General features: G+C 44.4%; 1 protein-coding gene across 1 annotated transcript; it reads left to right on the top strand.

Moving 5' to 3' along the window:
• The first annotated feature begins 9703 nt into the window (after positions 1 to 9703).
• Positions 9704 to 13864, top strand: LOC148129959 (adenosine receptor A1-like). Its single transcript, XM_087970383.1, has 2 exons — positions 9704 to 10023; positions 13061 to 13864. Exons 1-2 carry the CDS (start codon positions 9704 to 9706, stop codon positions 13809 to 13811), a joined length of 1071 nt encoding a protein of 356 aa, XP_087826509.1. The 3' UTR covers positions 13812 to 13864.
• The last annotated feature ends 568 nt before the right edge of the window (positions 13865 to 14432 follow it).

Genomic DNA, 14432 nt, shown 5'->3' with positions numbered 1-14432 from the left:
GTGGCAACAAGCAAACAAGTCTTGATATATTGAGGGTGGCCCTCCCAAAAGTGGGTTCAATATTAAAACATTACAGACCTTGCCCTCTACAGTGTGAAGTCCACATAAGTTGGCTTCCTTAGTTTTTAAATTCCTGTTCTGCATTACGGAACAGGGCAGAAGGAAAATGCCCATTTCAAGACTGATTCAGTTATTTATCAAAGCCATGCTTTTTTCAGGCATCTGCGTGGATTATTTTTTAAAAGATGTCCCTGCTTTAAGAGTTGTATAACTTTGGAGTCAGGCTTTAAAATAAAAAAAAGAAGTGGGAAACTCCAAGTGGGCTGGAGAAGCAAAACAAGATAATTAGGACAAAGTCCCAGACATTTGCAATAAACTCACAGAGCAGCTTGGGTTGGGTTGCCCAAGAATCATTTAGAACAATGACCCCCAACCTTTTTTGAACCAGGGACCGGTTTCACGATTATTTATTCTTCCACGGACCGGTACCTGAGTAATGCGAGACTCCACTGCCGTCGGGACGGCTCTTCGTTCGAAGCCGCCCCCCCCTTCGACGAAACTAAGGCATGAGCACCCAAACGCCGCTTTCCAACCGAAAACCCGGAAGCAACCGAAAACCCGGAAGCGCCGTCGAAACAAGATGGCGGCGCCCAAGCTTTGCGGCCCGGTAAAAAATGATCCACGGACCAGTCCCGGTCTAGGGACCGGTGGTTGGGGACCCCTGATTTAGAATATAGATAAGAGATAGAACATGCTCAGATAATAACCAAGCTGTAGATCCCTCCAAGGGATTTATATTTTCTGTCCATAACTCTGAATCAAGTTGGTTCCTAATCCTCCAGATTAGGGGTTCACCAACATGTAGAGATTCATTTCTTGGAGGCTGGGTGGGGGATATTATATTTATAATGAATAAATATATTATTTATATTGAGGGACTGGAGTTTGATCTTTGTTTATATACTAGTGGCTTGCTTTGTCAGTGATGATGGCAGCCTTGATGGTAGCTCCATTCCTAGCACTGATGCTGTTACCTAGTTGGGTAATGAAATGTCTGCAAGAAAACCACTAAGCTCAGAGAGCACCAAGGACCATGCAAGTTGTAGGTTGTTGGCACAAACCCCATTGAGCTCCTGGTTTTCAACGAGAGCAGGGCACCAGACTAGAAACAAGGAAATTGTAGGCTCCACTAATGTAGGCACGGAAATCATCTGGGCGACAGAGAGCTGTAAAATAAGACTCAGCTGATATGATTCAATAAAAATAATGGAACACTGAAACAGGCTAAATAGATAACAAAAATACCCAGTAGGAATCTGTTCTTCCTAGGAAACCCAATTCAATGTCAATCGTTATTGCACTGAAATAAAAACTGATTTGTCTTCCTGAGTTGATCCCTAACCACATTACTTGTCGGAAAACAAGCGGTGGTATTATTTCTTCAATGCACCATTTTCTCGATTAATTTAAATCAGGGTTGGAATTGCAGAAGGCACTGCTTGGAATTTCAGATTGCAATTTGCATGTGCTTTGCTGGCGAGTCAACACTTCAAAAGACTGAATCACCCTTAATTTGTACATTGCCTTTCCACAAAATCCTTCTGGGTAAATCACAGCGCAGTGTGTTAAATATCCAAATATCTGACTCCACAGATTTGGAAACAGGGAAAACTCACTTTACAGGTAGTTCGTTTCATGACCATTTGAAGTTACATCACTGGGAAAAAGCGACCTATGGCCGTTTTTCACACATACAACCATTGCAGCATACCCATGGACTTATGACCAAAATTTGGATGCTTGGCAACTGGCTTATATTAATAGAATAGAGTAGAGTAGAGTAGAGTAGAATAGAATAGAATAGAATAGAATAGAATAGAATAGAATAGAATAGAATAGAATAGAATAGAATAGAATAGAATAGAATAGAATAGAACAGAATACAGAACAGAACAGAACAGAACAACAGAGTTGGAAGAGAGAAGTTCTAGCTAAGGAGAAGTTCCCTGAAGATGGACTCCACCAAGAGTCCGAAAGAGAGAAGTTCTAACTAGGGAGAAGTTCCCTGAAGATGGGCTCCAGCAAAGCTCGGAAGACAAAAACCTCTGGTCCCAGTGACCTACCCAGATTGGATCCTGAAGGATCTCTTTCTTATTTTGTCACAGTGATTAAGCAAGACAGCACATGACTATTCTGTTCTGTCCTGTCCTGACTTATGATGTCAGCTTTGGCTGCTATCTGTTAGTAGTAATAAAAGAGGAATTGAAAAGAGGATTTCCCCTCCTTAAACTGTAAAGAACCTTCCGTGATTTGGGGAATGAAGGTTTCTGACACAGACAAGGTATAATTCCCATTTTCCATGCAACTTTATATGCTAACTGGTCCAGAAGCCACATGAATTGATCACTGCAGGACACACCTCGCCCTGAAAAGAGAGAGTAACTGAGCTGAACTACAGGGATCTAATGGGGTGCAGTTCCAATGAAGTGATTTCCTGCTTTTCCCCTTTACACACAAAGTTTGAAAGCAGTTGTGGAAATAGATCTTGAATCTTCTTTCTTTATTGTGTACATTCTTGAACATGGTCTGCAACAATAATTGTTGTTGGGTTTTTTTTTGCTTTCAGTCTAATAATGTTGATGCAAACATCTGTCTGCAGGAACAAAAAGCTTCGTTGGAAGAAGGTTTCAAAAAGGATGCGAGCCAACTGAACGAGAAGATTGAAACGCTCAGAAAGAAAAAGGAAGAGATGGAAAAACCAAGTTGGATCGCCGCAGTTTTGGAAAACCTGAAAACTGCGATCCGTGAAAAATTAGCAATCATTCATGACGAGGTTGTCGAAGCAGTTGTAGACTGGTTCAAAAATCTAATCCAGAGCATAACTTCAAAGGCCTGATCAAGTGCTTTTACATCCTAAAAATGACCTGGATGCGTTCTTACTAGAGTTATTTTAGATACGTTCTGTAAATTTAAATTCATAGTGTGCAAAATCATTCTCAGACTTTAGGGACATTTAAAAAATAAATTTGAGCTTTAGCATTTCAAGGCTTTAGGGCAGGGGTGTTGAACTCAAGATCTGGCCTGCAGAGTGCTTAGATCTGGAAATAGCAAAGGACCAGTCCATAGTGCAGTGGTGGGATTAATTTTTTTTACTGCTGGTTCTGTGGGTGTGGCTTGGTGGGCGTGGCAGGGGGAGGGTACTGGAAAATCCCATTCCCTCCCCACCCCACTAACCTGCTTTTCAGCTCCATTCTCCTGTGCAGGGCAACAAAAGAAGACCCAGCCAATCAGCTGGGACTTGGGAGGCAGAGAATAGATGGGGTTGGTGGGGCCAGTCAGAGGTGGGATTTGCCGGTTCTCTGAACTACTCAAAATTTCCCCTACTGGTTCTCCAGAACCGGTCAGAACCGGCTGAATATCACCTCTGCTGTGGTGCCTCTGCCAGCGAAAACACGGCCCTCCCGAGCTCCGTTTTCGCTGCCAGAGGGTTGCAGGAGGCCATCCCAGCCAAAAACGGAGCTTGGGAGCCCGCTTTCGCTGGCAGAGCACTCAAGCCACAGGTGCCACTTACCTGAGTGATGTCAAGCTGGCCACGCCCACCCTGGCCACATCCACCTCCTCCCGAGGTCAAACACAACCCTGATGGGGCCCTCAATGAAATCAAGTTTGACACCCCTGCTTTAAAGACTTTCTGGGATGTCACAGGTTGAATTCAGGGTTTATGTTAAACTTCTGTTCGTTTGTTTTAATCTTGTTGTATTAAATCATGTTTGGGGAGGATTATATATATGAATCAAGGCTAACCATTTGAAAACCTTTTGCATAACTCTCTTTGATTTCTTTGATAATAATATAATTCTCCATCTTGGCAACTTTAAGATATGTGGACTTCAATTGCCAGAATTCCCCAGGCTTTGATAGAGATGTTTAAATATTTAATAGTGGTGTTATTGTATTACCAGAAGGGTGAGGAGCCCATTTTCACTGCAGGAGCTTCAAAAACCAGAACTCCACTGGCCTAGTTCAGATTCTTATTTCTGAAAGTTTTAACTTTGATTTCCATTTTTAACCTGTAGATTTCAACCTTGTTTTTAATTCTGTCATGTGTTTATAGTGGCTCTTGTAATCCTCTCAGAGCCACCTAAGTGAGATGAGTGGTGCAGAAATTTAATAAATAAACAAACAGTTCATTTAATTAGCCCAATCCGCGGAGTATGGATACTGTATCCCACTCAACCACCACATAACTACATTTGGTGTTTTTGTATTGAAACTGAAGGTTTGTGGAGCTGTGAAACCATCTTTGGAAAGTGCTGAAAAGTTACAGGATTCAATCCAGAGGTGGTATTCAGCAGGTTCTGACCAGTTCTGTAGAACAGGTAGTGGAAATTTTGAGTAGTTCGGAGAACCGGAAAATCCTACCTCTGACTGGCCCCGCCCCCATCTATTCTCCACCTCTCAAGTCCCAGCTGATTGGCTGGATCTTCTTTTGTTGCCCTGCACAGGAGAGTGGAGCTGGAAAGCAGGTTAGTGGGGTGGGGAGGGAAGGGGGATTTTGCAGTTAACTTCCCCTGCCACAGCAACCAAGCCACGTCCACCAAGCCATGCCATGCCCACAGAACCGGTTGTAAACATTTTCAAATCCCACCACTCAATCCCATGTTCTTCCATGCAGCTTTAAAAACCTGAAATAGGGGCCAAAAAGCCTCTTTTGAGTACAATGCACATCTGGTTGTAACACTTACAGCAAACCCTCCCGAAAATCTGCCACTTTGCCGTCCACTGTCATGGAGGGAAATTAGAGGACTGCAAGTGACTGGGATGAGAGGCGATAGAAGCCAGAGAAGACTCTTTAGCGGGGAAGCCAACTTCATTCTCTACTGATTCCTGATGGGTGAAGAGCATCAGCATGAGATAGTAATGGAGAAAAGCTTTAAGTTAATATACTGTTCCATTTTTCCTTCCTCTGTATTTTTTTTCTTCTTCCTTTCCTTGGCCACCCAGCTTGGATGTAATCAGAGTGATTGGAAGTAGAACTTCATTTGCAAAGACTTTAAACTGCTTTTTTTTTTAAAGTTAACAAAAACTCAGAAACCCTGAGTTCTAATCCCACTTTAAGGCATGAAGCCAGCTGGGTGTTCTTGAGCCAGTCCCTCTCTCTCAGTCCCAGGAGGGAGGCAATGGCAAACCATGTCCAAATAACCTTTCAAGAAAACTGCAGGGATTAGCTGGGGAAGTCGCCAGGGGTCAACAATAATTCCAAGGGAGCAAAATAAAATAAATGAAATTGAAAAGTAAAGCAGACCCCAAAATTCCTGTCCTGCACTGCCCTCTGCTGGCTGCAGATCAGTTGGTAATGGTGATTATTATGTACCTAGACATAAACTACTATATAGTTTCAAAGATCGTTGTTCTCTCTTTAAAGCAGCTTCCTTCCTATTGATAATCCCTGTGTGGCCTGGATTTTCAATGCCAGTAAAAGTTGTAATCCAAAATCTCTCACGGGCAGAAGGTTGCCTGCAAGAAATATCATATATCGGGTGGGACATGACAATTCCCCTGGGGGTGGTGGGGATGGTTTTGGATCATTACCTCTGGACCTGTTTGATTGCAAATTTGTCCACCTTTTGAAGTAGGAGGCATAACTTTGATCACGTGACAGGATATTCTAGGAGTTGAAATCCACCTTTCTGGAAGGTGCTTCGGTCGAGAAAGGATGGGACCCTGCAAGGCCTCCTGCTCCAAGAGGCTGCGCTGGCAAAGACTCATTTCTGGCGGAGTTTGGGGGAGAGAAAGAAAGACTTCTGCTGCTTCTGCTGCTTTCCTTGCATGAAGCCAAAAGTCTCTCTCTCCCCCTGAGAACGGAGCTGGAGACGGTATCCTGCGATCCCAAATAAAGAATGAAAGTAGGAAAACGGGATGGGGAATTTTCCTTCAGACTTTTTTTTTTGGATTTTCCCAGGGATTTTCTCTGATCTGCGGGATTTAAAATGATGAGTTTGGTGGTCCCTGAGGTCCAAAAGGTTGGTGACTCCTGCTATAGTCCATAATTCCTTGCCACTTTAGTGTTCTCTGCACAGCCCACAAGGCAGCCCATCCTTCTAAAGTCCCATCCTTTCTATACCACAGGAAAAAAAAAAACAATCTGGAACAGCTCCAGTCTATTATAACTTCTCATCTGCAGTAAGCCACCAGTGACATGGAGATTATACACATATATATTTTCTCTTATCCATGCAGCTTGCAAGGAACGTCTCCGGAGAACTGCTGCTATTATTTGTAGAGCGTGCAAGAAAACCTTTGCCACATTAAATCCTAACATATTAACGATGAAGCAATAGGGGATTATGGAGAAATCCCACCCCCCATTCTTTTCACGGCCAATTTTGGTCGTTGGATTATCCGGCTGATTCTAATTGGTCTCTTGTTTCTCAGAAGGGCAGTTAGCAATCTGCGCAGACCTGTCCACATCCAGAATCTTTCTAACAAGCTTGTCTTAGATTTTAGTGTGCATTTTCCCCGATGAGCTGTATGTTTCCTTCCATAATTAGGGAAAGAGCCAGAATGCATGGGGTTTCCAATTTAGGTAGGCACCTGATGCGGGGGAATAGCCATTAGGGACGTACGGAATTTATTCGTGGAATGGAAGGCTTGCAATTCAGATTGTCCATTTCTGCAGTCTGTGTCTACATACTAAAAATAAGCAATTAACCTGAATCTGATGAGAGAAAAAATAGAAACTCATTACACCTGGAGAGTGGCATTAAACAACATGGTAAGGAACAAATGAAAAGGTGGGGGGAAGAACAGCTTTATCAAACAAGGAACCTCTAGACCAGCCTTTTCTCCCACAAGACCAGCAAGTTGCTTCTGGTGAAACCACAGCCAGATGTTGAGTTTTTGATTTCCACATCTTTCTTTTGCAGGAGTTGATTTTTTTATTCAGCAGGAGTTGGGTATTCTACTTTAATGAAAAGAAGGAAAAGGACTAGGGGTGATATGATAGCAGTGTTCCAGTATTTAAGGGGCTGCCACAAAGAATAGGGGGGTCAGCTTCTTCTCCTAAGCAGTGGTCGCCAACTGGTGAGCCGGGGATCACTGATGGTCCGCGAGAAAATTTTGGTGGTGCGCAGAGAAATGTCACCCCCAAAGCAATTAATCCAGGCTGTGCTGCCCACATGGCGGATGGGAGCGCAAGGCTTGCGTCGCTTGCATTTCAAACAACATGAGGTAGTGAAGGGAGGAGGAAAGGACAGAGGGGGGAACTTGCCCCATTGGCCCCACACACCTCGCCTGGCCACAGGGCTGCTTCTTTCCGCTTCTTTCTTCTTCTGCTTTTGGCTGCACGCAAGGAAAGCAGCAACAGTCTTTCTTTCTCTCCCCCAAACTCCACCAGAAATGAGTCTTTGGGACCCTGCCAGGCATCCTGCCTTATTTTCTAAGAAACACGGTAGGAGGTAAGACCAATGGTGAGGGACGGAAATCTGCCCTGGGATGGCTTGCTGACATTGGTGGGAAAGACGTTCCCATGTTCCAGAGCTGCAGTAGTCACAGGACTGGCCCTTTGGTTATCCCAGAGCAGCTGCTCCAGTCCATGGCAGGCCGGTGCACCCGGGTGGAGGAGCAGCTGCTGTGGGATGACCAAAGGGCCAGTCCTGTGACTACTGCAGCTCTGGAATATGGGACCGTCTTTCCCACCAACATTAGCAAGCCACCCTCAGTCAAAATTCATATTAATGGTGGGATTTAAAATTATGAGTTTGGTGGTCCCTGAGGTCCAAACGGTTGGCGATCCCTGCTCCAAAACACCTGAAGTCAGGGCAAGAAGCAACGGATGGAAACCAACCAAGGAGAGAAGCAACCTAGAACTTAGGAAAAACTTCCTGACCATCAGATCAATTAATCAATGAAACAACTTACCTCCAAAAGTTCTAGATGCTCCAACTGGAGGTTTTTAAGAAAAGACTGGACAACCACTTGTCTGAAATTGTATAGGTTTCCTGTTTCGGCAGGGGGATGGACTAGAAGATCTCCAAGGTCCCTTCCAATTGTGTTACTCTGTTATTCAGTTTCATAAAAATAGATGTTAAGATAACTGATATCCTGGACACCTTCTGGATTCCACACATCCCCTCCCCCCAGTGAGTGTTATTTTGAGCATTTTTCACTCCTCATTTACAAAATCAAACTGAAACTTTGATTTTTTAAATTCTCTCTCTCCCTCCCTCCTTCCCCTCTCTCTGACAAGAATCCAAAGCTGGTAAAGGAATGAGGAGCTAAAAAAACGGAGGAGGAAGGGATATTGATAAAGGGAAGATTAGATTTATTCTTTTTTAATCCTGCCTCTATAAGTTTTATAAACAACTCAAGGTGGTGAACATGCCTAACACTCCTTCCTCCTCCTATTTCCCCCACAACAACAACAACCCTGTGAGGTGGGATGGACTGAGAGAGAGAGAGAGAGGTACAGGGTCAAAGTCACCCAACCAGCTTACATGCCTAAAACACCAGAACTACAACTCATTATCTCCTGGTGATTGGCCCAAAATCACACAGATGGATTTGGACTAGAACTCCCAGCTTCTAGCCTGGTGTCTTAACCACTAGACCAAGACTGGTAAGACTGGTTAGGAAAAAGAGATCATGGCATGGGGCAATAGGGACCAGGAATGGTCTATCGCCAAGATGGTGATCAATCAAAAAAAATTTAACGTTTAATGACCCCATAATCCCTTGCGGGGTAGAGTCAGGAGCTGAGTGTTTACTGGCCGGATGCCCTTCCGGTTGCCAATGTGGAGTTTTTGCAGCAGATACATTCTCATTGTGCCCAAAGAGAGAAATATCAACCTAGAATCGAACTCACAGCCTCCTGATTGTGAGGCGAGAGCTCCACTTCTAGGCCACCGCACCTCTCATGGTGGTCAATCGATGCCCCTCTTATTTTATGTGTTGTATATAAATGGGAGGAGCTTAGATCCCATCATGATGGCTGCCATCTTGACTTTTTGGACCCCATCTTCCAGATATCCCTTGAGTGGAGGATGCCTATCACTGCGTGGAAATAATATGCCTTTTGAAGGTGGTAGCAAGTCAAATAACGTCAGGATTCATTCCTTATATGGTTTTCCAATCTTGATAACTGGGCCACTGAACAAGGTAGTTACCGAATTAGTTTGTGTTTATTTACACACTCACACCCACAATTTAATTGTAATTTTTACCCTATTTTTCTCTTTGGTTACATTTGAAAGGTAGATGTTTAATACAAGGGATATTTTAATCTGAGAATTGGCATGATAACCTTCCCCTGTGAATTATGCCTTTCAGTTCAGGTTGTTTTATTATCTCTAGCTCTGCCTACCTCAATTCACTTAAGCTTTTACATTGATTGGTGTACTCTGGAAATGCATCTTCTAATACACGGACGTTAATGCACTACCTCAGGTAAAAAGTTATCTCGTGTCCATGACAGGTCTGATCTATGCGTTGGCAATGCGCTAAGCAAACAGAGATAGGTCCCTTATTGGTCATGGAAAGCCAGGAGCTGAGATTACACGCTGCAGAAAGTCAGAGAAACAGCTGCATGTTAAGCTGCCTTTTGGATTTTAAGACATTTGGATGGAAGAGATCAAGTTCAGGAAGACTTTTGTCTGGAAGAACAAGTGACTTTACCATCAGATGATCCCCAAGAACAAGAGCAGCCATGGATATTGGTTTTGTGGTCCTTGAGAGCATCCTGGCCATGGCCATCATCACAATCAACCTGCTAGTGTGTGTCACCATCTACCTGCACAAGGAATTGAGATGTATCACCAACTATCTGATTGTCTCCTTGGCGGTGGCTGACCTTGGCGTGGGCGCTCTAGCCATCCCCTTCTCCATGGTGCTCAGCATGGAGTACACCTTGTATTTCTACACTTGTCTCTTCCTCACTTGCTTCCCACTGGTCACCACCCAGTTCTCCATCCTCCTCTTGCTGGTGATAGCCATCCATACCCACCTGAAGATCAAACTATCCAACAGGCAAGTCATGTTCTTCGATCGGGATCCAATGTGTGAATGTGTGTGAGAGATTATCCATAGTCAAAGCCATCTGGGTGGCACTTAGAGGTTTTGCAGATGCTGGAAGGGATGCTGAAGGTATTTTAGTCCAAAACCTTGCTCAAGAAGGAGACCCCCCCTACCATTCCAGACACATGGCTGTCCAGGCTCCCTTTTAAATTCCTCCAGTGATGAAGCACCCACAATTTCTGGAGGCAAGCTGTTCCACTGTCTAATTGTTCCAACTGTTAGGAAGCTTCTCCTTAATTCCAAAGGTTGCTTCTCTCCTTGATTAGTTTCCATCCATTGTAATCTTGTCCTGCCCTCTGGTGCTTTGGAAAATAAGCTAACCCCCCGCCCCCTCTTCTTTGTGGCAGCCCCTCAGATACTGGCACACTGCTATCATGTCACCCCTTGTTCTTCTTTTATCTAAACAATCATACCCAGTTCCTGCAACCGTTCTTCGTATGTTTTCAAGAACATATGTTCTTCCTATTTTTTTTTACTTGAACCAATGTTCAAGTAAAGAAGACAGAATACAGCCATTTGGAGATACTTGACATTTCTGTAGATTAGAGTACAGGTAGTCCAGGGGTGGGATTCAAATTTTTTTAGTACTGGTTCTGTGGGTGTGGCTTGGTGGGTCTGGCAGGGGAAGGATATACTGCAAAATCCCCATGCCCTCCCCACCCCACTAACCTGCTTTCCAGCTCCGTTTTCTTGTGCAGGGCAACCAAAGGAGACCCAGCCTTCTCTGACTCGGGAGGCAGAGAATAGGCGGGGTTGGTGGGGTCAGCCAGAGGTGGGATCTGCCAGTTCTTGGAACTACTCAAAATTTCCGCTACTGGTTCTCCAGAACTGCTCAGAACCTGCTGAATACCACCTCTGAGGTAGTCCCCAACGTGCAATGATTCTTTTAGTGACCATGCTTATAGTGGCACTGAAAAAGGTGACTTACAGCCAGTTTTCACACTTAATGACCGTTGCAGCATCCCAAGGGTCACATCACATGATCAAAATGTGGGCCCTTGGCAACTGGCCTGTATTTATGACAGTTGCAGTGTCTTGGGGATACTTTTTCCAATCTTCTGACCAGCAAAGTCAATAGGAAAGCCAGATTCACTTAACAACCATGTTACTAACTTAACAATTGCAGTGATTTGCTTAGCAACTGTGGCAAGAAAAGTTGTAAAATGTGGCAAAGTTCACTTAACCACTGACTTGCTTAGTAATTGTGGTCGTAAATTGACCACACATATATAATTATAATTGTATTTGTATATGTATAATTCACAATTATAGTAAATTGCCTCTCTCTCTTCCTGTTTAGAGAATTAAGGGCAGTTTGTAGTGGGGGTGGACAATTCATCTTTGTTTGGTTGTTTCACACCTGAGATAATATTGTGCGATGAAAAAAGAATGGGTGTAGTCAAGAAATATCTGGTCTCAAATCAGCTCTCTCTTTAACCGTGCCACTTCTTATATTTTATCATCTTCTATTTTGGAGGCAATAACAAGATTGCCTTTTTTTCAGGATAAACTGTCTTGAGGTTAGGAAAAAAAACTCTTATCCACCCAGAAAACATAAATCTGTTTTTCAGCCGGTTAAATTGCTTGCCATCTATTTTATCAGGTACCTGCCTGGTTTGTAATTGCAGAGAAAAGCCAATGGTGTACAACAATGATAAAAACCTACAAAACCAAGTTTTGTCTTCTAAGTGGTTCTCCTTCAGACAACAGTATTCTTGTTTTAATTTAAGAGAAGGCAAGAAGTGAGCTAATTTATCCACAGCGATTCAGACATTACATTGTCTAACCATGGTTTATTAACTATGTCACAAGTGACTGGAGGACAAGTGGTTGGGAGCTGAAGTCAACTTCAACTCCCAGAATTCCCTAGTCAGCTATCCTGGTTGGGGAATTCTGGGAGTTAATGTGCATGGGTCTTAAAGTTGCCAAGATTGGATACCCCTGGCGTAAACCATGGCTTAGAAACTATAGTGGCTATGCTTGAACAATATGCTGAGCCAAAAATAAGCCACATTCCTCATTGCAGTGTGTGAATCCATCTGAGAGATATTGGATGAGCTAAGTGCTACATATTATAGCGTCCTCTTGCATGAATTTGCTTATGATTTAAAAAACAAACTGGGCTGATTAAGTTCTAATGGTGATTGATTCCTACCTTAGAAGAAACCATACTAATTTTGACTTCAGCAAAAACTCAAATTTATTTAAAACCCTGTACATGAGGTTTTTTAGGTGTATGTTTATCTGAGCCATACTCATATCTATGATTATGCTTGAGTAATCTACACTTAGATTCACAACCTAGAACGAGTAGAACTTGAATCATGCAACTTCTAACCAAAGACTTCAGAATTATTAAGATAGTGTCACACGAATGACGCTCCATGCACCCGCAGTCTTGCCCATTGCTCGCAGAGCCTGGTTTTGAACCGGCCACAGCCCTGTAGTGGGCCGCGTCCTGAGGTTTGGGGACCCCTGGAGTAGAAGCAGGGGTAGGATTCTTATCGGTTCGGACTGGTTTGGGCGAACCGGATGTTAAATTTATATCTGGTTCACCGAACCGGTAGTTGAACCAACCGCTGGCCCGACCCACCCCTCCCCTCCCCTCCCGGAGTCTCCATACGGCCTGTTTTGGATGCAGGCAAGTGCAGGGCACACATAGAGGCCCTGGGGCAAAAAACGGACCGAACCAGAAGTTCTGGAAGTCTGGAAATGGGCCTGTTTCCAGGCTTCTGGAGCCCGGGGGAGGCCGTTTTCGCCCTCCCAGAGGCCTGAGGAAAGCCTCCGGACTCTGGGGAAGGAGAAAAACGGCCCTCCCGGAAGTTCCAGTAGGCCACGCCCACCATGGCAACTGGCAGAGAACTGGTTGTTGGGATTTTTGAATCCCATCCCTGACTAGAAGACCTGCAAGTTCTCTTCCAACTCTGTTCTTGTGTTTTTCTACTTTCTCCCTACCCAAAGATACTAATGAATGTCTTTCGTTGGGCAGCTACCCCCTGCATGTGAAAAAATGGGTGATATTCATCGTGGCTTTCTGCTGGTTGCTGTCCCTGTTGATTGGGCTCTCCCCTATGATGGGATGGAACCGATTTCAGCAATACGGAGAGACCAGAAACAAGACGTCAGCGATCAGTCTCCAGAGAGCCGTCTTCGTTTTCATAATCCAGGATCAACCTCCCCGAGACCTTCTCTCTCAAGCCTACCGAGATCCAGAGACTCCGAGCTACAGTGGCGGCCCAATCGAACATCTGGGGCGCTGTTCGTTCACCTCCATTTTCAGTCCAGAGTTTCTGGTTTATTTCATTTTCTTAATCTGCACTTTGCTGCCCTTGGCAGCCATGCTGGGTATCTACGGTAACATCTTTCGAGTCGTCCGTGACCATTTCCGCTCACAGCCGCTTTGGCCGGCCAAGAAGAAGGAAATGCAGATGGCTTGTACCCTTTTGCTCCTGGTGGGTGTCTTCTTCATTTGCTGGATGCCTCTTCATATGATCTACTGCATCCAGCTGCTGTGTCCCAGCTGTGAACAGTACGAGTTTCTGGAACGTCTGGCGGTGTTGCTCTCTCATCTGAACTCTTTGGCCAACCCGCTGGTCTATGCTTTGAGGAAGAAAAACTTAGGGCTGGCCCTCCGGTCTGTGTTCCTTCACCGAGTCTTGCATTGGCCTTCCATGAAGGTCTGCTGTGGTTCTAGTCCCAAGATCCATCCTCAGACCGAAGTGAGAAAGCATCGCTCTTGAAGGACTCTTCACGGAGGAACAGACAGTCTGGATGAATTCCATGCATTGGTTCTATGGTGAAAGAAAGAAGAGAGTTATTGGAAGACCTTGGAGTGGTCCAGACCTACCTACTGACAGATAAAACAAAGCTAATTTGGTCTAGTGGTGGCCTAGAAACCAGGAGACTGTGAGTTCTAGTCCTGCCTTATTGAATGACAGCCCCATTGAATGACTTTGGGCCAATCACCAGGAGACGGCGAGTTCTTTAGCAATGAAAGCTGGCTGGGTGCCAATCATGCTCTCCCAGCCCAAACCTCCTCACGGGGTTGTTGTTGTTAGGAAAATAGAAGGAGAACTCACAACCTTGAGTTACTTATAGTAGTAAAGGGCAGGATAAAAAAAATATATCATAAATCAATAAACCTGATAACTTCAGCCCATATGAGACATCTGCTTCCGACCAGAAACTTCAACAACCAATGCTTGCCCATGGAGCAGGCATGCTTAAATGTCACAGAACACAAAGTAAAATATTGGAAAAGTAAAATAGCAATAGCACTTATATACTGCTTTACAGTGCTTTACAGCCCTCTCTAAGCGGTTTACAGAGTCAGCCTCTTGCCCCCAACAATCTGGGTCCTC

The sequence above is a fragment of the Notechis scutatus genome, chromosome 8 (genome assembly GCF_049901735.1).
Source record: "Notechis scutatus isolate UNSWTSFEM ecotype Mainland chromosome 8, rNotScu1.2, whole genome shotgun sequence".
Lineage (NCBI taxonomy): Eukaryota > Metazoa > Chordata > Lepidosauria > Squamata > Elapidae > Notechis > Notechis scutatus.
Note: the sequence above shows the minus strand (reverse complement) of the source record. Positions and strands in the feature narration are given on the sequence as shown.